At 54.1% G+C, this 22,041-nt stretch overlaps 3 protein-coding genes across 3 annotated transcripts; 2 read left to right on the top strand and 1 right to left on the bottom strand.

Annotated features, from left to right (window-relative positions):
* Positions 1-2,619: 2,619 nt before the first annotated feature.
* SPSK_07805 (uncharacterized protein) lies at positions 2,620-3,557 on the top strand (the record flags this gene model as incomplete). The annotated part of the gene is made up of 3 exons (XM_016734460.1): positions 2,620-2,661; positions 2,739-3,324; positions 3,379-3,557. The coding sequence occupies 3 exons, from the start codon at positions 2,620-2,622 to the stop codon at positions 3,555-3,557; spliced, it is 807 nt and encodes a 268-aa protein (XP_016590906.1).
* A 2,664-nt stretch (positions 3,558-6,221) lies between these two features.
* On the top strand, positions 6,222-11,133 carry SPSK_06872 (ABC transporter family protein; the record flags this gene model as incomplete). Its single annotated transcript, XM_016733545.1, has 8 exons — positions 6,222-7,555; positions 7,621-7,698; positions 7,755-9,809; positions 9,876-9,925; positions 10,001-10,066; positions 10,128-10,321; positions 10,382-10,458; positions 10,545-11,133. 8 exons carry the CDS (start codon positions 6,222-6,224, stop codon positions 11,131-11,133), a joined length of 4,443 nt encoding a protein of 1,480 aa, XP_016590907.1.
* A 492-nt stretch (positions 11,134-11,625) lies between these two features.
* Positions 11,626-16,290, bottom strand: SPSK_06876 (ABC transporter CDR4; the record flags this gene model as incomplete). The annotated part of the gene is made up of 1 exon (XM_016733549.1): positions 11,626-16,290. One exon carries the CDS (start codon positions 16,288-16,290, stop codon positions 11,626-11,628), a length of 4,665 nt encoding a protein of 1,554 aa, XP_016590908.1.
* Between the last annotated feature and the right edge of the window lie 5,751 nt (positions 16,291-22,041).

Consider the following 22,041-nt stretch of genomic DNA (forward strand, 5'->3'; position numbering starts at 1 on the left):
AAACCGTGTCGCACTTTCCTAAGCGAGGAGACAAGGCCCAAACGATAAATCTGGAAGGAATTACAGACAAGTACAGCATTCAAAACGGAAAGAACAACCGTGCGAGGTCGAGTCCTCAATTGATGAGCCACGAGGAAGGTCCGACACAGGACAGCCAATGAATAAGCGGCTTAAGAAACACCTTAGCAAGAATGCGGACAGTTGCCAAAATGGCTTGCGGCTGTAAACAATGAAAAAGGGGCTAAAATACACACCCACTCATAATATGGCTTCGCAGCCTTGCGGTGGCCTTTGTCTACCCCGACACCTTCACCGTCACCAAGTATGACTGCTCGTCGTAGCTTTCGTCTCTTCTTTTAAAAACAACTACCCTCGTCGGCTGCCCGTCCGTACTTTGCACCGGAAAAATAAAAAAAAGTGGCAATTGTTCATATCTACGAAACAAAAAGAAAAGGGTCACAAACCCACAATCGACTGTTTGCCGTTTGCCACTGGGCGGCACTTGATCTCGGGACTTGTTATCGATTGAGACAAGGAAAAGAAACTCGATGCCGAACGGCGACAGATACATCGATACAACCGCGGATCGTACCTCCACTCACATCCGATCACTCACTCTGCCGTCGGATTTTGGCTAAGTGGGTATTATGAGGCTCACGGCGCGGGGCCGACCAATCTCAACATATCGACTGGCTCTGCTCCGTTCACAATTGCGTCCATTAGGAGAATTTTGGTCTTGTATTTCTGTGCAGTGGGCCGCCAGAGGGCATAAAAATATGCATGGCGGACCAGCGGGTGGTCCTGAGACGGTTGTGAAGAGTGCGGGTGCAGGGATGAAGAGAGCAATATTCCGCTCGGCGAATTGTGGGTTTTGTACCTCTGCTGTGCTCTTGAAGCTTCACCTTGTATCTTACGCTGTGCTGCGTGGGTTCGTTACTGAATAAATCCACAACATCGCTTACACGCCTGCCACTCCCTTTCACACACCCAATATATCGCGTCGGCAGTAGACAACGCCACTTGCTGTCCCTGCACCGTTGCCACGTGCGTCGGTGTTATCCTCAGTTTCTGAGCCCCTCATCATGTCCCCTTTTTCAAACTGCCTGTCCCTTTCGGGCTAATAAGCTTATCTCTGATCCCCCACGCGGAATGGGTCTCTGAACGGTTTCATGCAAGCAAAGACACCTTTCTCTTGGCGTATGGGATCAGTACCATGTAGTGGTCATGATATTTATTACCCTTCTTCTTCTTCCTTGTAGTCTGTTAATTGCACAACGGATGGGCACGAGACGATCCGCGTTCAGGCGTGACTGATCCAAAAATATCTCTCTCCAAATTCATCTAGTATATTTCGTCTTTCTTTTCCTTATTTTGTTATATTTCCACATCTATTTTCTCCTCACTGTCTGTATGACTTTCAGCTTCGCCGGCCCGACCGGTTGTTTAACGGACGAAAGGCAACTTTTATTTATCACGGAGCCTCATCAGAAAACGGGCGACATAATGGGACTGTGATAATGTAGCATTCTATTGTCCTCACATTCCCACGAGGTTAGAAACACATGTCTCTTAGACCGTTTTCATCTTGAATCTGCGGCAATTTTGCATCAAAATATACCGGAGAACAAATTCGTAAAAAATAAAGTAAAATATAACAAGCAAGGGCAAAATTACTCGTCGTGGATTACACGTGAACATTGCATCCTCAAATATGATTCTTGCGACTGGACTCTGTTAATATTGCTTTTATCCCCTCTTATCCACTTCTCTCTATCGTAGGAGTCTCGCCCCAAGTTTGCAACATCTTATGGGGCTATTATTTGCAGATTCAAAAAGACGAGAATTACGGTTAGCTCTTCTTGTTCTCACGTATCCACCTCGTACAACAGACTTCTGTAAAATTACGGATAACCATTTTGCGGAGTCTGGTCCACATTGTAGCCGTTCCCCAGAGAAAAGGCTCGGCTGCTTACAACCTTATGCCATTTATATACGGCTAGCGGCATCGCCATTCTTCGTGGCCCGGATCAGTATGCTGACAACTTACGAGATGCTTATTCAGTAAGGACATGTTTCCAGTTCTTTGGCCCAAGTATCGACCAACTTCCTGACTTTGCAAGTGTTCGTCTCATGACGAAGGTTAGCTAGCTACTCGTTTTAATCAATACTCAATTCCAGCTCTCTTTTTTTAGGTCTGGTTTCCCGTACTTTGATACCGCTCCTTTATTTCTGGAGATTTCAATGTGGGCCTTCGCCATACACTCTTGAGGCTATACTTTTAAGCGTGCCAGATTTTGGTAACCCATCGATGTGCTTCTATGATTAACTTTAAGCTTCAAAGTCTCCTGGCTCGCCACCTTTCAATGAAACGCAACACCAATGTTTTGCACCTTGGTAGCTCACACTTTATTGAATTTTTAATAGATATTTTACTTGCCCTGCACGTTTTCAACCGATTTTAGCAGTTTTCTCACGATATTTACAAACTTACTTGGGGTTCACGACTTTTAGACTTCTAGAATATTACCTACATTCAGCATTTCTTGGCTGGTTCTTTAGAACTCTCATTTCGTCCTGTCATATTCACTTCTCATTCCTTCTTTTATCACTTTTGCAAAAATGAAGTTTTTGTGTTTACCAGGCGCCTACGGAAGTGCAGATGTAAGAAGTCCAATTTCCTGTTTAGTATTTTGAACTGATGCACTGACTGAACCACCAGAAATTCCAAGTCCAACTAGGTAAGAAAAGTTCCCAATCAATCAAACAGCAGCAACAAGGTCTCGCATGTCCTAACACTACCAGCCCCTATTGTCAAGGAGCTCACCGAGGATGGTACGGCCATCTTTCACTTCATCGAAGGTCCCTGTGTGGCCGAGCCACCAAAAGGCTTCGAGGACTACTTTGGCAACCCGCCGTACTTTCGGTTTATCGAACCCGATGAGGTCGGCAAAACCGACGACGACGATGTTCTGTCGCGTATTCGCGACTTCCCGGACTGCGAGACGCCGGAAGACACGATGCGCGAGCTGATGAAGGAAGGCGTGGCCACGACACACAAGAGCACGGACAACGCGCTCAAGTTCCTGCTCAAGATTATGAAGGAGCGCGGTCCCTTTGAAGGCATCATTGGCTACTCGGAGGGCGCGACCGTGGCCGCGACCCTCTTGTTGCACGAGCAGCGGCGCTTCCAAAAAGAGGGCATTGCGCCCATGTTCAAGTACGCCATCTTCTTTGCCGGATGGCCGCCTGTGGACCCGACGACACACGCCATGATTCTTAGCGACGAGACAGACGAAGTCATTGAGATCCCCACGTGCCACATCAGTGAGTCTTCCCCGTTTACCTGTTGTCTAGACGTACGCCGCTGACGCAAAATAGTTGGCTCGCTGGATCCTTACCTCCATGGCTCAATGGCCCTTTACAATGTGTGCGACGCCGATACGGCCTACCTCTTTGACCACGCCAAGGGCCACACGCTGCCTCGCGACAAGGACACGGTCAAGGAGCTTGGCGACGTGGTCCGCAAAGCCATCGAAGACTACGACATTGGCGAGTAAGCACGGCTGTTTCGTTTCACTATTGCGGTTTCGGAGGTCTCCCGCCGAGAAACGAAAGCAGAACCAAACACAGAATCAAAACAGAAACAAACAACGTAGAAGCAAATGACGGAGAGCAATGCTTGTTGTGCATAAACGTTGACGTTGGCCGTTGATGAATTTTTGTTGGTAATTGGCATGCATAGCAATATAGAAAATAAAGTACACGATAGTCTCCTATAGTTCCATTATATTCCGACTGTTCTCCGTCTTCTTTTTTATACCCTCCCTATATAGTGGTCAATCCGGACCTCTTGAGATATTTTTGGATAAGGTCAATGCTTTCCCATATGTCGACCTATTTTTATATCCCGTCGTCTCGTTATGTCGCCGACAGTGATGGTCTCCACCCTGTTCCCCCGTCCTGCTCATAAATCCATCACATTTCCGTCACAAACCGCCCCAATCTGATTTCACAGACCCAAATCCTTTCCCTCTCGCACGCTAGAGTGCCTTATGGACACTGCCAACGAATTGAAAGAGCGAGCCCTTCTTTTTGGAACAATGTCGGCCATTTCCAAATTCTCTCGATATAGTCTGGAATGGGAAGCCTTTTCTCCTTTCCCCCGACAGGTTGCCTAATTCAAAGGCAAATCTCTATCAAACGGCTGCCGCAATCTTCGGCCACTATCCCAATCATCGCGATTTCTCTCGCTGTCTGGCAACTTCAAGCGGCCCTCCATCTCGCCACAATCTATTGCACTCTTCCGTGGCCACTCTATTTCTATTTTTGTTCTTTATGAATACAGAGATAGCTACAGTTTCTCTTAAAATAGAAGCCACGGCCGAAGATTCCGGGTTTTGGGTGCAAGTCATCAGCCGCCAACAGTCGAGCACTTTATAGAAGAATTTGCCCTCTTCCTCACCGCGGCTGCCGTATTCCAGTACCGAGACGGAGGACAACTGACTGAGAAGTCTCTTTGGCTCCCAAACAACCGGCTTCAGCTCATATAAAATATCGATGGCGAAAGAGGTCGTTTTGAAGGTGGGACATACGTCGTTTATGAGATCAAGTATTGTTAAGTCATGTCATCTTTATTTACTTTACCTAGCTACCAACCTCTGTCGTACGCCGAAACGTAGCATTCTCTCCTGTGTCTACCAAATCAAGTATGGGGGAAATGAAGGTTACTGATTTTTTCTATATCGACCTCAATTTTAAGAGTCGCCATAATAGAGACTGGCCACTGACTGCACTACTTGATGTAAATCATAAGGGCACGCTATTTTCTCGGTGAATATAAGAAACAACACAATTCGTTGATTGGCTAATAATACCACCTGGTATGATCCGCCGGCCTATCAATTGTTTCTTGTTTGACGACAATATACGACTTATATTACAATTGCCATTCAGGCTGCATGCCATTCTGGCCCCGCCTACCTACCTGTGAACAAACCCTGTGCCCTGTGCCTTGCATTACCTGTGCCGTTATCACCGTTTTTACCCGTGGAAGATAATGTGCTGATTTGTTTATTTTGTGGCTCAACATATATCTCTTTTAAACTGAGGGGGCCAATAGAGGAGCTCTCCTCCAACAACTTGTATATATTGTAGAATGCACCGAGCACGGCATTGTTTGTTATCTCGTCAACTAAACGATGTAACTCCAGGAATTCTTGGCGCATTCTTCAGCGAAGCAGCAGACTTCACACTCCTTCGGTCCCGCACGGATCGCCTTTTTTGTTTTCTTGAACCGGGCTTGCCAATGTTTCCTTTGCCAACAAAGTGCGACAAACGCCCGAGACGGCGATTTGATGAGGCTCGCCCGACCTGTATAGTCCTCTTCAGATAAGAGGATAAATAAGGAGGTACAAAAATAGGACCTCGTCATATATCGTCACATATCGTCCTATACTGTTCCATCCCTGCCATGGGATGAAAGTCCTCCCACTTATTTAACCTCTGTTCCTGCGCCAAGACACCGATTAACAATAGCCGCCATCCGTCCATGTTCTAGAAGGCTGTCCACCGTCGAGCCTTTCTTTCATGAGCAGTGGCCGTCGGTTATCTTCAATTTGCGGGAGTCCACTTGGCAAACGCCTGCGCACCGGCAGATGGGCCTTTATAGATTGCAACCGGAACACGGGATGTGGACTCCGGCAAGGAGGTGCTCGTGCCCGCATTCGCCCAGTCGCAGCCGAAGTATGGCCTTGCCACTTGTTAGCCTGGGGCAGAAGACGACGAGCATCTTCGGCTCATTTCTTTGGCAGCCAGTCAATATCGGTTCTCGCTTCTGTCTTGGCCAGTCTGCTGGAGTATGTTCAGTTATTCCGTGGCATCCGGAAGCGTCTTCTTTGTACTTCCTTGAAGCCATTGGCTAGGGCTCATACTGGAGGCCATGCAATAGGCAGTTTGTAGCTATCTCAGTCTTTGTCAAATCTCACAGCTTCAGTCTTAGCTCTGTTTCCCTCGGTCACCTTGAAAGCGCGTGTGTCTCCTTATGGTAAGCAATTTCCAGCATGTAAAGTCATGCGCATATTCTGCGCCGTGCTGCCTTCCTCCCTCGACTGGATGTAGATATTTTTTAGAGGTTTGTGTATCATTGCCCACTTGAGCCTCATATTTTCCCATCCGGTTCACGCTCACGTGTCGTAACCGTGCTGCTTTCCACCACCGGCACGATGTCTACAACAGAAGATCAACGAGGGCTACAGGAGACTGGCATACCCGATGCATCACAGAATCCCATTCCGACCCATACGCCGGAACCCATCCCCGAGGAAAGCTCAGAACACAGTCCGGACCAGACCGTTCGTCTGGCAGCATCCAACACCACTCTATGGCCGTCGTACGCATCTGTCGGTAATGACAGCACTCATCAAAATGATTCTCAGGTCCTATCGTCCTGGACGTCTGCAGCCACCCTGCGCCCACAACCCCAAGATGGACAAGCTGAAGCTGCCTCAGACGCAAAGCAACCGGCACAGCGACACCCTCTGGCGACCTCCACGGTCCCACCGCCAAATGTGCCTCCGGTGCCGCCAACGACTGCTACGACCGGGGCCACAGCGACATCGTCGGCATCTCGACCGTCCTTCCTCCGTCGGCTAACAAAAACGAAAACGGCCGCTCCTGCCGTCGACCCTTTATCCAATCCGCCCACCGACCAGAACGTCAAAAAGACCCGTCCGTTTGGCATCAAGGCCGAGACCAAGACCAAGTTCCGCGATTTTTGGCGCATCTTCACGTACTCGACGTGGGCCGACCGTGTCCTGATTGTCCTGGCATCGCTTGCGTCCGTCTGCACGGGCGTCACGATGCCGCTCATGAACGTGGTGTTTGGCCGCGTGTTTGGCTCCTTCAACGGCTACGACAAGCAGGGCAACGCCGTGGTTATGACGGAAGCCATGTTCATGCACGAAATCGTGCAGTGCGTCTTGTACCTCGTGTACATTTTTGCGGCGCGCCTGGTGCTGGGCTACGTCGCCTACTTTGGCTTCCGGCTCAGCAGCCTGCGCATCTCTGCGGCGCTACGGCTCGCGTACATGCGCGCGCTGCTAGCGCAACCCGTATCGACGCTGGACTGCCTGCCGCCGGGCACGACGGCGGCCGTCATCACGATCACGGCCAACACGCTGCAGCTGGGCATTTCTGAGAAGCTGTCGGGCTTCCTGCAGTCTGTGACGCTCGTCGTGGCGGCCCTGGTCGTGTCGTTTCTGTACAGCTGGAAGCTGACGCTGGTGACGAGCAGCGGCATGGTGTTCATCGTCCTGGTGTACGCGGTGACGACGCCGATGTTGGTCAAGATTCTCAACCAAGTGCAGGACAGCGAGATCAAGGCAGCCACCGTGGCGAGCGAGATCTTTTCGTCCATCCGAATGGTGGCGGCGTGTGGTGCGGAAGAAAAAATGGCTGCACGATACGACGTGTGCGCTGACGAGTCCCGCAACCGAGGGAAGCGCATGTCGCCGGTCATTGCCCTGCAGCAGACGCCTGTTTTCTTTGCGATTTTTGCGTATGTTGCAATCCCCGCATCGTTCTGCCACTGCTGATATTGGACTGCGCTGACATCACACATAGAACCTTTGCCCTCGCCTTCTGGTTCTCACTGGATGAGTACATGAAGGGCGACATCCACAGTCCACAGACATTGATTGTGTGAGTGGTTGCATCCGTCAATATCTTTCCACGTCACCCCTCTAACTCTGCCTCAGCGTCCTCTTCTCCGTCATGATGATGACGACGGCCATTGGCGGCATCACGACGCCTCTGTCGGGTGCTGCCCGAGCGGCCAGCGCCGCCACTATTTTCTATGCCATGATCGATGCGCCCGCGCCCGAATGCGGTGGTTTTGACCAAGGCACCCCTGAAGCTGAGGCGGCGACAAAGGGCGATCTCGTCCTTGAAAATGTGCACTTTTGCTACCCGCTCCGGCCGGACCTCAAGATCTTGGACGGCGTCGACGTGACCTTTCCAGCCGGCAAGATGACGGCGATTGTGGGTCCGTCGGGCTCGGGCAAGAGCACTATCGTGTCCCTGCTGGAGCGCTGGTACGAGCTCGACGAGCCCGGTGTGTTGACGACGTACGGACACCTGACAGTAGGCGGCGTGCGGCTGAGGGATCTGGACCGGCGCTGGTGGCGGACACAGGTCGGGCTGGTGCAGCAGGAGCCATTTCTGTTCAACGACACCATCTTCAACAACGTTGCGCACGGCCTGGTGGGGACCAAGTGGGAGCGTGCAGACGATGCAGTCAAAAGGAGCATGGTCGAAACGGCCTGCCGCGAGGCGTATGCCGACGAATTTGTGGTGCGTCTGCCGCAGGGGTACGAGACGGTGGTGGGCGACGGCGGCGGTCTCAAGCTGAGCGGTGGCCAGCGGCAGCGGCTTGCCATTGCCCGAGCCATCATCAAGCAGCCGGCCGTCTTGGTCCTGGACGAGGCCACGAGTGCCATTGATGTGCGCAGCGAGCAGATCGTACAGGCGGCACTGGACCGCGCATCCAAAAACCGCACGACCATTACCATTGCCCACCGGCTGTCGACCGTCCGCAAAGCCGACAACATTGTGGTTCTGCGAAAAGGGCGCGTCGTCGAGCAGGGCACGCATGCCGAGCTGATGGCGCGCGGCGAGGGCGGTGCGTACCATGCGCTGGCGACGGCGCAACAGCTCGTCCGGGAAAAGGTGGAGCAGCGGGCCGTCCCTCGACCGACGTCCCGGCCCCGCTCGGGGTACAATGCCAGAACAGAAGCAGGATCGCGATCACAGTCGCACGACTCAAAGGAGAGAAAGAGCATGGACATTGTTGAGAAAGAGGCCGCCATACGTCCAGAGAGCGTCGTTGACGTGGCCACAAGTTCAGCCAAGGAGGAAGACGACGCAGGCGCAGGCGTCCTCCAACCGCCACAAGCATCCTCCGCAGACGCCCCCAAAACGCCTTCCCCTTCCCAATCACAAGGAAGCCGCAGCTTTTGGCGCAGCTTCGTGCTTCTCCTCCGCGAGCAGCGCGCTCTCTGGCCGTGGTACCTCGTCATGTTCGCGGGCGCCGTCGCCGCCGGGGCCAGTGCGCCCGTCCAGGCGTACCTGTTCGCTATGCTCATATCGCTCTTCGCGTTCCTCGGCAGCCCTGAGTGGCTGCACGCGCTCACCAACTTTTGGTGTCTCATGTTCACCGTGCTCGCCATCGCCGTGGGGCTGGCGTACTTCGCCCTGGGCTGGTCCGCCACCACGACCGCGTTCCACATTACCCACCACTACCGTCGCGCCTATCTGCGGAGCATGCTCGCCCAGCCCATCGCTTTTTTTGACGGGGACGACCACAGCGCCGGCGCCCTGACCGCCCGCCTGGCCACAGACCCGACGCAGCTGCAGCAGCTGCTGGGCATGAATCTGGCCTTTGTGGCCATTTCCGTGCTCAATGTCATTGGGTGTCTCAGCGTGAGTTTTGCCTTTGGCTGGAAGCTGACACTGGTCACCGTCTTGACGTCCATGCCGGTGTTGCTGGGCGCCGCGTTTGTGCGCCTGCGCTACGAGCAGCAGTTTGAGAAGGCGAGCCAGGCCGTGTTCGCCGAAAGCGCGCAGTTTGCGACCGAAGCCGTGGGCGCGTTCCGAACGGTGGCCGCACTGACGCTCGAAGAATCCATTGGCGCGCGGTACGCCGCGCTCCTCCGAAACCACATCCGCAGTGCCCTCGTACAATCGGGCGTGTCGACATTTGTGTTTGCGTTGAGTGACAGCATTGCGCTGCTGTGCATGGCGTTTGTTTTATGGTAAGAGGGGGACGGTTGGTCGCTGATGACGCTGGGGACCAGTGCGCTGACACCGCTTACACGCAGGTACGGCGGTAAACTCATGGCCGACCGCGAGTATCAGTCGTTCCAATACGGTGAGTCCAGGCGGGGAAAGATAAAATCCTCAAGACAAGATAATGACTGCATGAATGCACGACTAACATGTTCAGTTGTGGTCTATATTGCCGTTTTGCAAGGCGGCATGGGCGCTGGCCAGTGGCTCAGTTTCGGACCAAGTAAGTTACGCTGCCTCGCTTCCCCATGTGTCGTCTTCTCTCTTCTTCGCTCACGCAACAGACATTGCACAGGCTTCGGCGGCGGCCAACCGCATCATCGACCTCCGCCACACCGACGACGCCGACGGCCGGCTTGTTTCCTTGGACAACGGCGACTTGGGTGACGATGACCAGGGCGTCAAGATTGAGTTCCGCAATGTCTGGTTTCGTTATCCGACGCGAGACGCCCCAGTTCTCAATGGGCTCAACATGACAGTACGTATATGTGCCCAATCCCACTAGATCTGATAAAATGTGCCCAGCTAACACAAATAGATTGAAAAGGGACAGTTTGCGGCCGTTGTGGGCTACTCGGGTTCCGGCAAGACGACCGTCGTCTCGCTCTTGGAAAGGTGTGTCGCTGTATCCCATGTCCGCCACCCATCCACCCATCCACCCATCGCTTCTGTGGGCTAACAAATTGTCTCAACAATACCAGATTCTATCGCTACGCGTCCGGCGACATTCTCTACAACGGGCTCCCCATTGTCGATCTCGCGCTGCACGACTACCGTCGAGACATCTCGCTCGTCGCCCAGGAGCCCAGTCTGTTTGACGGGACGCTGAGCGAGAACATTCTGCTCGGCATCGTCGACGATGCGGCCGACGACATGGACGCCCGCCTCCACGCAGCCTGCACCGACGCCGGCATCCACGACTTTATCCAGTCGCTGCCCGAGGGCTACGATACGGCCATTGGCAGCCGCGGCGTCGCGCTGTCGGGCGGCCAGAAGCAGCGCGTGTCCATTGCCCGGGCCCTCGTGCGCCGCCCGCGCCTCTTGCTGCTCGACGAAGCGACTTCGAACCTGGACGCCGAGACGGAGCGGCAGGTGCAGGCCGTGTTTGAGACGCGACAGTCGCGGTGCACCATGGTGGTCGTGGCGCACCGCCTGGCCACCGTGCAGCGGGCCGACGTCATCTTCGTGCTGGGCGACGGCCAGGTGCTGGAACAGGGGGACCACGCGAGTTTGCTGGCACAGCGGGGCGTCTACTACCAAATGTGCCAGGCGCAGGCGCTGGACGGGTGAGACGGACAGCGAGAGGTCACGAGAATTCATGAAGCGCGCTCATTTTTGTTTTTTAAACGTTTTCAATGGCATGACGAACTCTATTAGATACACTTCTACTTTGCGCAGTCTAGCAGCGACCGACTCCACGTCGTTGTGGGCGCGGGCTGGGACTTGTTCTTTTAAAAGGTGGTATGAGTGAACAGGAGAATAAGGAACAGTAAGAAGCATGAAGAAGCGGAAGCTGAAACCGAAGAGAAAGCCGGTAGGAGATGAGACGGTAGGGAACAGAAAACAAAGCAAAAAAAACGACGGTCGACAAACATGTACAAGGACAGTATATATAAAAATAAAATAAAATAAAAAACAGATTAAGGAAACGTGCAAGCGGATGGCACAAAATGGCATGCAAAGTAGATGAAGAACCCCGAAAGATGCAATAGGTAGGGATGAATCAAGTGAGATGAGAGATAGTTGGGTGGAGTGGAGACGACGGCTGTCAGAGTCGTGCAATTACTCCTTCTTGACCTTGGTGGTCTTGGGCTTCTTCGGCACACGCGTCAGCCAGTAGATAAACAGCGCGCCACAGATGTTGAAGGCGATGTAGGCCCAGAGGATGCCAAAGTTGCGCCAGCGGTCCGAGTAGAACGACTGCACGCCGGCCAGCGCCTGGTTGGTGAACTTGATGGAGCAGAAGTTGCAGCCGGACCTCGCGGACTCGTTGGTCAGGTAGCCGCCGGCGGTGGCCATGTAGGCCTCCATGTACTCGAAGCAGGTCTGGCCCGACGGCGGGTCGAACGTCAAGAACTCGTTGGCGGCGCACTGGACCTCGGTGTTGGCGACACCGACCGAGAGCATGGCGGAGACCAGGTACGTAAACGGCGACAGGCGGTACATGAAGATCCAGAAGCGAGGCATGGTGTCGGGGGTCGCCAACACACCACAGAAAATCAGGCACAAGCTGAACAGCAGGTTGGCAATGTTACCGCCGGCCTCGGCCGTTTCGAAGCCAGCAATGATCATGTCCGTGAACGTCGACGTGAAGAGCAAAAACAGCCACAGCAGCAAGAACATGAGGGCACCCCGCTCGGCGGTCTGGCCCGCCGCCGCCGCGTTGGTGTTGAGGCCGATCGGGTAGTACCAGCAGACAAACATCAGGACGGCCATCAGCGTGTTCCACGGCAGCTCGACAATGATCTGCGAGACCATGAAGACGCGCCAGCTGTAGACCTTGGAGGGTCGTTCGCGCACTTCGTAGAGCGAGCGCTGGATGACAAAGTGCGGCATGGTCTGCTGGACGAGCTGGCCAAAGACGGTGAGCAAGTTGAAGACGGAGAACATCTGGTTCTGGAAACCTTGGATCGTGAGCGGCGCCTTGAAGAAGACGAAGCCAATGTAAATGGAGACCAGCACACACAGAGCCATCTTGGAGTAGATGTAGGACGGCGTGCGCCAGTACTGCTGGAAGACGCGCTCAATGACCTCGCGGCACTGGGCCGGGAAGCTGGCGGCAAATTCGCGGTAGTCCGCCTTGCTGCGCTCGGCCTGCGGCGCCGGGTTGTCGTGCAGGTTCTGGAGCTCGGCACGGACGGCGGTGTACTCGGGGGACGTGCGCCAGGCCTGGAACCAGTCGATGTCGGTGTGGGTGCCGGGGGCGGCACCAATGACCTCGAGCATCCACTCAGCCGGGTTGGCATCGGGCGGGCAGCGCTGGCCGGCCTGGCGTTCAAAGTAGCTGATCATGGTCTTGGAGTTCTCGCCAATGTCGCCAAAGTACACCGTCTTGCCGCCCTTGGCGAGGAAGAGCAGACGGTTGAAGCGCTGGAAGAGCATGGCGGACGGCTGGTGGATGGTGCACAGAATGGCCTGGCCGCTCTTGGTGAGCTTCTCCAGCAGATCGAGAATGGCCCACGACGTCTGCGAGTCGAGACCGGAGGTGGGCTCGTCGACGAACAGCAGCAGAGGCGGCTTCGCGGCCAGCTCCACGCCAATGGTCAGGCGCTTGCGCTGCTCCACGTTGAGGCCTTCGCCGGGGACACCCACAACGGCATCGGCGTACTCCTGCATGTCGAGCAGCTTGATGACCTCGTCCACGTAGGCAATCTTCTCGGCGCGGGGGATGTGGGCAGGCTGGCGGAGCAGGGCAGAGAAGTTGAGGGCCTCGCGAACCGTGGTGGTCTGCAGATGCAAGTCCTGCTGCTGCACGTAGCCGGTCTTGCGCTGGAAGGACGTGTCGCGCTCGTGGCCGTCCACAAACATGTCACCGGTAATCACACCCATCGACGTACGGTCAGCGAGACAGTCCAGAAGCGTGGTCTTGCCGGCACCGGACACGCCCATGAGGGCGGTGAGGGTGCCGGGCTTCACCCAGCCGTCGACGTGGTCCAGAATGCGGCGGTCTTCCTTCTTGATCTTGACATTGTAGCAAACGTCCTGCCAATGGAACACGGAGGTCTGGCGCTGGAGGAAGCCGGCACCGGAACCGGCACCCTCCTTGTCGCTGCCGCTCTTCTCGTCAAGGTTCTTGTGGGCGGCGGCCACGGCAGGGCCCGAAACGCGGGTACCGGACTCGGCGTCGGCCTTGTGGCTCTCGGTGAAGCTGGCGGGCTTGTGGCCGCGGCGGAAGACGAGGACCTCGCCCTTGGACTTCTTCTCCGAGACAAGCTCGGCAGCAATCATATAGGTGGCAAAGAAAAAGATGATGAACGCGATGATGATGCCAAAGTTCCGCCAGCGGTGCGAGGCGTAGTAGTGGAAGGACTTGTTGAGGTAGACGTCGCCGTCCACGAAGGGCTGGCCAGTGACGGAGCCGACCGTGGCGCAGACGTGGTTGTTGCCAGAGACGTTTCCATAGCCGGCAATCGCCGGGTTAGGCACGTACGTATCGCAGGTGAACTGGCGGTTGCTGAACTCGTTGACCATGAGGGACTCGAACGCGTAGGCCAGCGGGTCGATGTAGTTCATCCAGCGACACCAGCCCAGCATGTAGTCAATGGGGATGACGAAACCAGTGAAGATGATGAGGCCAAGAATAATGACCGCCGCGGGCACCATGGCCTGCGACAGGGTGCGCGAGGCAGAGGCGATGGTGCGGAAAATCATGGACATGGCCAGGACGGTGACGAAACTGATGAGCAGGTAGAAAAAGAACGGTCCTGGTTCTCGTCGCAGATGCGTCATGAAATAAAGGCCGAGGTTAAACGTGATGCAATTCGCAATCTTGTACGGCATGTCGCACAACATGGAGGCGACGGCTTCGGCAGACGGGTGGTACAGGGCGTACCGGGCGTGCTTTTCGACAATCGGGCGCTGGGCGTACAGAGTGAGAATTTCGAGGGCAGACGAGAAGGCGTTCATGAGACAGGCAAAGAAGAGCAGGGCACCGCGCTGGTAGAATGTGCTGGTGAAAGGCTGCAGGTTGAAGAAGACGGACGCGATGATCAGGGACATGGCAAAGTTGCCCACCAGAGCACCAACGGTCAGACTGGGGTCACCGACGAGGCGCTTGAAGCCGCGCCACAGGCACAGACGGACCTGCTGGGTGTAGGACAGCGTAAAGGGGCTGCCGGCGCGCTGCAGCTTGGCCTGCTGGGCGCGCCTGGAGGCGCGGAAGGCCGCCGCGTCGGGGCCGTCGATGGGGTGCGACGTCTTGTAGTCCTCAATGTCGGCCTGGAGGGCGCGGTACTCGGCGCTGTTGCGCCAGCAGGCGGCGAATTCGTCCGGGGTGCGCGGGGCGCGGCCCTCGAAACCAGGACGCACAATGCGCTCCTGGGGCGAGGTCATGGAGGTGAGGAAGTCGGGCGTCGTGGCACGGGCCGGGCACTCGAAGCCCAGGTTGACAAAGTACTGGCGAGCGGCGCCGGTGGGGCCGAAGTAGATCTGGCGACCCTCGTACAGAACGGTGGCCTTGTCGAAGAGGTCGTAGGCGCTCTGGGGCGACTGGTAGATGGAGACGATGGCGGTGCTGCCAAACAGCTCCGTCTGGGTGCGCAGGGTGCGGCAGAACTCGATGGCGTTGGCCGAGTCCAGACCACGGGTGCTGTTGTCCCAGCACTGCAGAGGCGCGCCGGACAGAGCCGCTTCGGCAATCGTGACACGTTTGCGCTCACCGCCCGAAACACCGCGGACGTACTCGTTGCCGACGCGGGTGTTGATGGTGTGGGAGATGCCGAACATGGCCATGACGACGTCGCGCAGGTGCTCGGCGAACAAGTTCTTGTGGATGCCGTCGGGCATGGTGCGCGGGGCGCGGGCGCGCGCAGCAAACGTCAGCGTGTCGCCCACAGACAGCTGGGGAAAGTGCACGTCGACTTCGGCCGTGTAGATGGCCTCGCCCCGGTGGCGGGTGTGCATCTCCTTGGCGGACATGCCCTGGTAGTTGAAGTACGACTTGTCGTCGACAAAAATGCCGTTCATCTCGCCGGCAATGGACTTGAGGGTGGTCGTGCAGCCGGCACCGGGAGGGCCGAGCACGACCAGCATCTCGCCCTTGCGGACCACACCGTCGAAGTTGCGCAGAATGTCGATGCGGCGCTGGCCGCCACCGACGAGACGGCGCGCCAGGCCAGCCAGCTCCAGCCAGACGTTGAAAACATCCTTTTGGTAGTCCGTGGGCTTGCCGTAGCCGTAGACGTTCATGTTCTGGAAACAGACACCCGAGGTGCGGAACTGGTGGCCGTCCTGGGAGACCATGTCGACGACGGCCTTGGCCCACGTGCGCCCGTTGAAGTTGTCGCTGGCCGGGTTGAGCGGCGAGTTGGGGTCCGACGACTCCAAAAAGACGTTGTGGCCGCCCGCGACAGCAGCCGAGGCTTGGGACTGGCGCGTGTACTGGCGGGCAAGCGACTGGACAGCGCTGTTGCGGCGCTCCATCTCGGCGTTGGCTTCGTGATCCTCGGACTCCTCGTCGTCTTCGTCGCCATGAGCGCGTCCACCAGCGGCCGCCGGGGTGAATGTCTCCTTCCCGGTGTCCTTGTCGGCGGCAAAGCCAGCATCGCCGGTCTCGGTCACGGATGTGGATTGCGTGCCGGCGTCGTCGATGCCGGTCGCGCCAGGCACAACAGGCTCCGTTCCGACATTGGCCTCGTCGTCCTGTGTGCGGCGGCGGCCGAGAGGCACGCCGCCGGTCTGGGCTGTGTGGTCGTAGCTCCCGAAGGAGCCCGTGCCCATAAACGACATGGTGATCCGCTTAGAGGGCAGGCAAGGGCTGAGAGTTGTTGTCGTACACTCCTTGCCAATGCCGTAGTATTTGTCGTAGTTGTCTGAGTTGTCGCAGTTGTCGCAGTTGCCGTTTGGTTTGACAGAATGGCACGCTTCTCTCCCTTCTCCTTGTGAATTCGAACACAAGACAAAAAGGATGTTCGACAATTGGGGAACCAAGGAAAGGACGGGGCCGAGGACAGATTAAATGGAACAAAGAAAAAGAAAGGGAACGGGGATAACCAAAACTAAGAAATAAAATAGGGACCAAAAGACAATAGCCCAGAAACGCAGCCCGGGGGAACAGCAGGCAATGAATGGCCCCGGAGAGTTAACAAAATAAAGACTGTGATGTCGAACCCGAACACGAAGGGGTAGGGATTGTCAAGTAAACCCCGAGCCCGAGACAGTGGTGCGTTGGTGGGAGGCGAGCAAAAGAAAACTCGAGCCAAGAAGAAAGGGGAAAGAGGCCGTAGGAGGGCCAGGACACAGCACCAAGAACCAGCTAGGCAATGCCACAGACGACTGCGGTACACGCCAGCCAAGACGCGGCGATAAGTACGGAGTACCTTGGACCACAGCAGCTGGTGTGGGATGGGGTGTACGTGAGAGCAACGGGATTAAGAAAGAAGAAAGAAAAAAGAAGGATCAGAGGCGACGGATTTTCGAAGTCCTTCAGGTGACAAGGCGGCGTGCTTATGGGCACGAGACGGGCAGGAACGATGCCGGAAGGAGCGAGCGACAGGAACCACGCCAGCAACGTATTGCTAGCACAGAAGCCTAAATCTCTCTCTAGCTTGGGGAGAAAACAACAGCAATGGATACTATCTGCTCGTCCTGTCCCATTCGCGACAGAATTGCAGGGTGTGCACGCGAGGTGGTATTGTTTGGCGCGATGCTTTGGTGTTCTCTCCGGCATACGACTTTGTTTTGTAGGGGGTAATGCATCGTACGGTCCTTCCTTTTCTAACATGGATAACTTTCGTTGCCCAATAAGGCAACAGCTTGTAAATGCCAACAACGCAAATACAGCATCCAGAGGAGCCTTAAGTTGCTCACTACATCGTACTGGGGTAAGCGAGCCAGTGGGGACAAGAGCTGCGCAGATTCGGCGCTGACCCGTTTTTTATTTTCTCGGTTGAAAAAACCAACCTAAAACAAATACGCAGCTCCACCTAACCGGACTCCAAGAAGAGCCCGACCCTCAGAAACAAATCAAAACAAAGAAACGGGACAGGGGCCGCTAACCGGAAGCAATTGTCGGAGTTCACTAAGATACTTTGTGGATGGGCGAAGTTGACGCGTGCATGGAATATGTCAAGTATCTTCAGATCAGTATCGGCAGCGGACCCTGTAGGAAGTTCTGATTTGACAAGTGCCGTGCCAGCGGAAGCGTAGAAAAGACCGAGATGGGCAATGGGATGCAACATGTGCGGTTTACGGGCAGCAGCGGCACACGAGGAAATGAGTTGAGAAGGCGAAGCAAGACTTGCGATGAATGAATACGGAGACGAAGCCGTGACAACGAGCCCTTCCGTAGTCACACCGGAAACTATCAGCACTAAAATAATTACATGAACGCAGGCGTCGTAACATACCTATCTTACAACTACAGGCATGTTAGGGGACAATCTTGCGTGCTGATGATACTAGGTGAGAATGGCGACGTAAAATCATATCGTCGCAAGTCACCCAGCATGCCCAGAATGGACCAAAGCAGCGCCTTCGCCTAGCGAGCCTTGGAGCCTTGGCAAGCACCGTTCCGGAGCAACGCCAATCTGCCCTGCGCATAGCAGAAGAGTCCAGTGCATCGCCAACCAGGCCGCGCAGGCCACCCTGTTCAATGGCAGGGCTCTCGCTGCGCCTGGAATGGTGGGGCGGCTTGGGATGGGTATGGCGGAAAATAGACACTGTGGGGGTCAAAGTAATCTGTCTTTGCGGCCGCCCAAACTGTGGCGGCCACGTGCTAACTCCTCCGAGGATACCGTGTATAATACAGTACAAACACCGTAGTCCCGTAGCTCCAGCCAATCACATTACACACGCTGACAGGACAAGCTGACTTGGCGGGATGAAAAGGTATCTGACTCCACCCGAGCACCGGGATGCTAGAGCATTTTGTTATTACGTTCCGGTCCTGACCGTCAGCGCTGGCCAGGCCAAATATCCTTACATCGTTCAGAATACGAGCGACCAGTCCCTGTGTTGGCTCGAAATACACCCCCTCGACCCCTTCCCCCTCTCCGTTTCATTGATTCCATTGATTCCATTGATTGCCAATGTTTTCATTGTTCCGTCGTCATATTCGTCTTATCCCAGGGTCAACGGTCTAACAAATGATAATTCTGACAATGGCTCATCAACTTTGTGATTTTACACCTTACCAAGACGTTCTTCTTTTTATCTTATTTTTGTTCGATACCCGGTTCGTCCCGTCTTTCGTTGGTCTCTTGATTTTGGCCAGTCTTCATGAGACTCTCTCATAGACCTGCGACAATACTGGATGTTTCTGGACTCGATTTCGCCCATTGTCTTCTGAATCTCTTGCAGGGCCTCTTCCTCTTCGTTGGCAGATCAATCACACCGTTCATGGACAGATGGTATCTTACGCGTTGGAGCACAACACGTGTAGGCAAGGGACGTACAAAATGCCGTACAACGACATGCGGAACGCACAGAACGCACGGCTTCCAATTCGCCTTATTCCAGACGACCCGAAACAACCCACCACACCCACAAACAGCCCAAGACGGCAGAGCCCAGCGACGTGAAACTCGCCGAGATACCATCAAGACAACGGCTGAAAAACAAAACGTATGAAGGTCTCGTCCGGCGCCGCGAGTAGCAAGAGTATCGCGTTACAATAGTGTAAAATGTCTCGTCATATGCAGCACTGTACGCCGTACTAGCATCTTCAGTGCCTTCAGCGCCTACATCTAAATTACCGTGCTCTGGAGCGGCCCGGGTTTGTTGTCATCTCTGCTGCAACCGTTCGAACACGAACACGAGGACGGAATAGTACGGGGATACGACGTCTGTAAGATAGGACTACTCCTGGTGGTCTTCAAATGGCAGGATTTGAGATCGTCGTCTGAACAGTTTCGTCATCAGCCAAGAAGCCATAAAAAACGCAAGTCTTCCAAAAGTACTATGTCCCTGCCCTGTAGCGCCCTACGAGGAGGTCTACTTTGGAGCTGTCACAATAGACCGTCATGTTTTTGCCTAAGAGGGAATGTTAGGCGCGTTCCAGTGACGGTAGGCTTAGCACATATCAGTGTGGTATTTTTGCCTGTCAGATGGCTCAGATGCCAACGGTGTCAGGCAACAGAATTCCTTGCGAAAGTCCGAGGACTTCCACCTGTTTAAATCCTATCTTACATTAGCATATGCCCAGCACCGTCGGAGTTTATTTAACTGCTGCTTTTCTCACGTAATATCGTATGAGAAAGAAAAGCACCCTCTCCAGGTATTGACATGCATCCTTCTGCTGGCAATCATTGCCCGAAAAATAATCAGAAATCTGAGTCAGACGACTTACGTTGGACAACTGGCTCCCATACATTCTTGCTTGGCTTGCTTCCATCTCGCCCGAATGGACCGTGAAAACAAGAAAACGATTGTCCATCTTGCCAAATTCAGACATGGTAAGCAACGTGCTTCCAAAACAAGACATGTACAAACATGCCATTCAAAATGATGCAGGGGAAACGTGAAAACAAAAACCCCCTTACTGACATCCCGCAATATGATTCATGTTGTCACAGTTGTCTTGCAGACTAACCACATTCCATCGACGCCTTTGTTATTCTGTCGATCGCCTTGCGAGTCCTCCAACCCGAACCCTAACAGACAACACGTCCATTCCCTTGAAATTGCCAACCCCATGTTTTTAGGCGCGTATCAATCTAATTTGTTTCTGCTCCAGTTGGCTGGTTCAGGTCCATGCAAATGAATGTCAAGTTACGTTGATATTCCACAAATATCGACCAGTTAGGAGCACTAGAAGCAAAACGACTTACACTGTTTTATCAAATGCTGCAATCATCCAGCCTCGACAGCTGTTCCCTAGTTGCGTCCGCCTACTCATTGTAATTACCCCTTGTTTTCCCACATGCAAGACCCAGACAAAAGTTGCCCCAACTTTAGGGCTTTCAGTGGATCGGTTCCGACCTAGATCCTATTTACTAATGGTCACAGTTGCGGACAGCTGCCGGACCCCGAAAGCCCAAACGAACTTCAATGTCTAACATCAATGGCGTACCAAAGTGCCAAAATTGACGGCATTTCGGTTTATGCCGGATATACGGCGCAGGCACAACGGTTCGGGCAGCGAACGAAGCAATTAAGCGTTTACCATTTGTCAATCACAACGGCTCTCGGTTTCCGTGCCTTCCGTCCACGACCGGAGACTTATTGTTCTTGGCCTTTGGGGATATTTCAAACACTCCTAGCATTGGCCGGTCCGTATTCGTTTTGTGCATATTATGGTGTATATTATTCCCCCGACGGTGCGCCAAGCGGAGAAGACGCGTCCTTTTTTGACAAGTAGACGATGCAATTAGTATTGACAAATGCCCGATTCTATTTTTCATTTTATTTTTTCGCCAGCGGCGACCGATCCACGGACAAACAACTCTGATACTCAAATCAAAGTGGTTACAAGGCCATCGTGTTTCTTGACATTGCTGAAAACTGTTTCGATCTCTGTAAAACCTCCGCATATGTGGTCTTGCGGTGACTTGTCGAAGGGCTCGTTGCGAAGAACTACACTTGACATTTCAACTCTTTGGTAACGATTTCGGAATGTCTACCATCCGAATATCAAAGTGGGTCCATAGAGCCTGAGAGGCCACTTCAGAAAGCCATTGTTGGCCGCAGCACCCTTCCGAGTTCGTTATCCTTGGTGGCACTCTTCCCTGCACCTCCCCTGGAGTGCGCCCGTTAAGCGAGGTCGCATCCACCTTGGTCAAAAAGGGCCCGGCTATTGATGACGGGATAAAGGGGCAGGCCCCAAAGATGGGGGAACAGTCTCCAGACTAAAAAGGAGTCCGTTCTTGGTGAAGAAGCTAGACATCTCCCAGGCGGTAGTCAATGTATTTGACAACGCTCTTGAATGGTAGTTGGCGAACACAATCACGTCCTTGTACATAGTAAGATAAACCCTATGCTACATTCAAAGGATTAAGGGCATTGGAAGTAGATTTTGTTAAGGAGGCTAGCCTATTAGATTTCCAGAAAAGTGTCCGTCCGACCTTTCAGGTTGCCTGGCTTCTGACTTAATCTTGGTTGCCTGCTAGGATCATCTTACTTTATGTCCGGCTTGCATTTTTATTTTTACTTTTGAACATATTCCTTTTCTCGGGGATATTAATAAGTGTGGAATCACGAAGGATGGCATTTTCTCTTTAGTTGCTGAAATGGAGTCCGGAGTGCCGGGGCAGGATTCGAGTGCGGTGGATTCAAGCGCGGTCGATCGGGTCGAAAACCGTTGCGCAAGACCCGTCGAAATTTACCGGAAACTACGCGATGCCCACTTCCGTCATCCAATTTCTCTTTGTATGTCTCATTCTTCTTGCGACTCTGCTTTGAATACCACCAAAAGATGCAACTCGGCACAACGAAATATAAAACTACTCTCAACTGGCGAGGAAGTTGGTGAGGAAGCTGGAAGATATTTGACAATGTTGAACTAGTTTTATGAGATTCGGAACTTGATATAATTCACACCTG

Source organism: Sporothrix schenckii, assembly GCF_000961545.1.
Source record: "Sporothrix schenckii 1099-18 chromosome Unknown Cont41, whole genome shotgun sequence".
NCBI classification, from domain to species: domain Eukaryota; kingdom Fungi; phylum Ascomycota; class Sordariomycetes; order Ophiostomatales; family Ophiostomataceae; genus Sporothrix; species Sporothrix schenckii.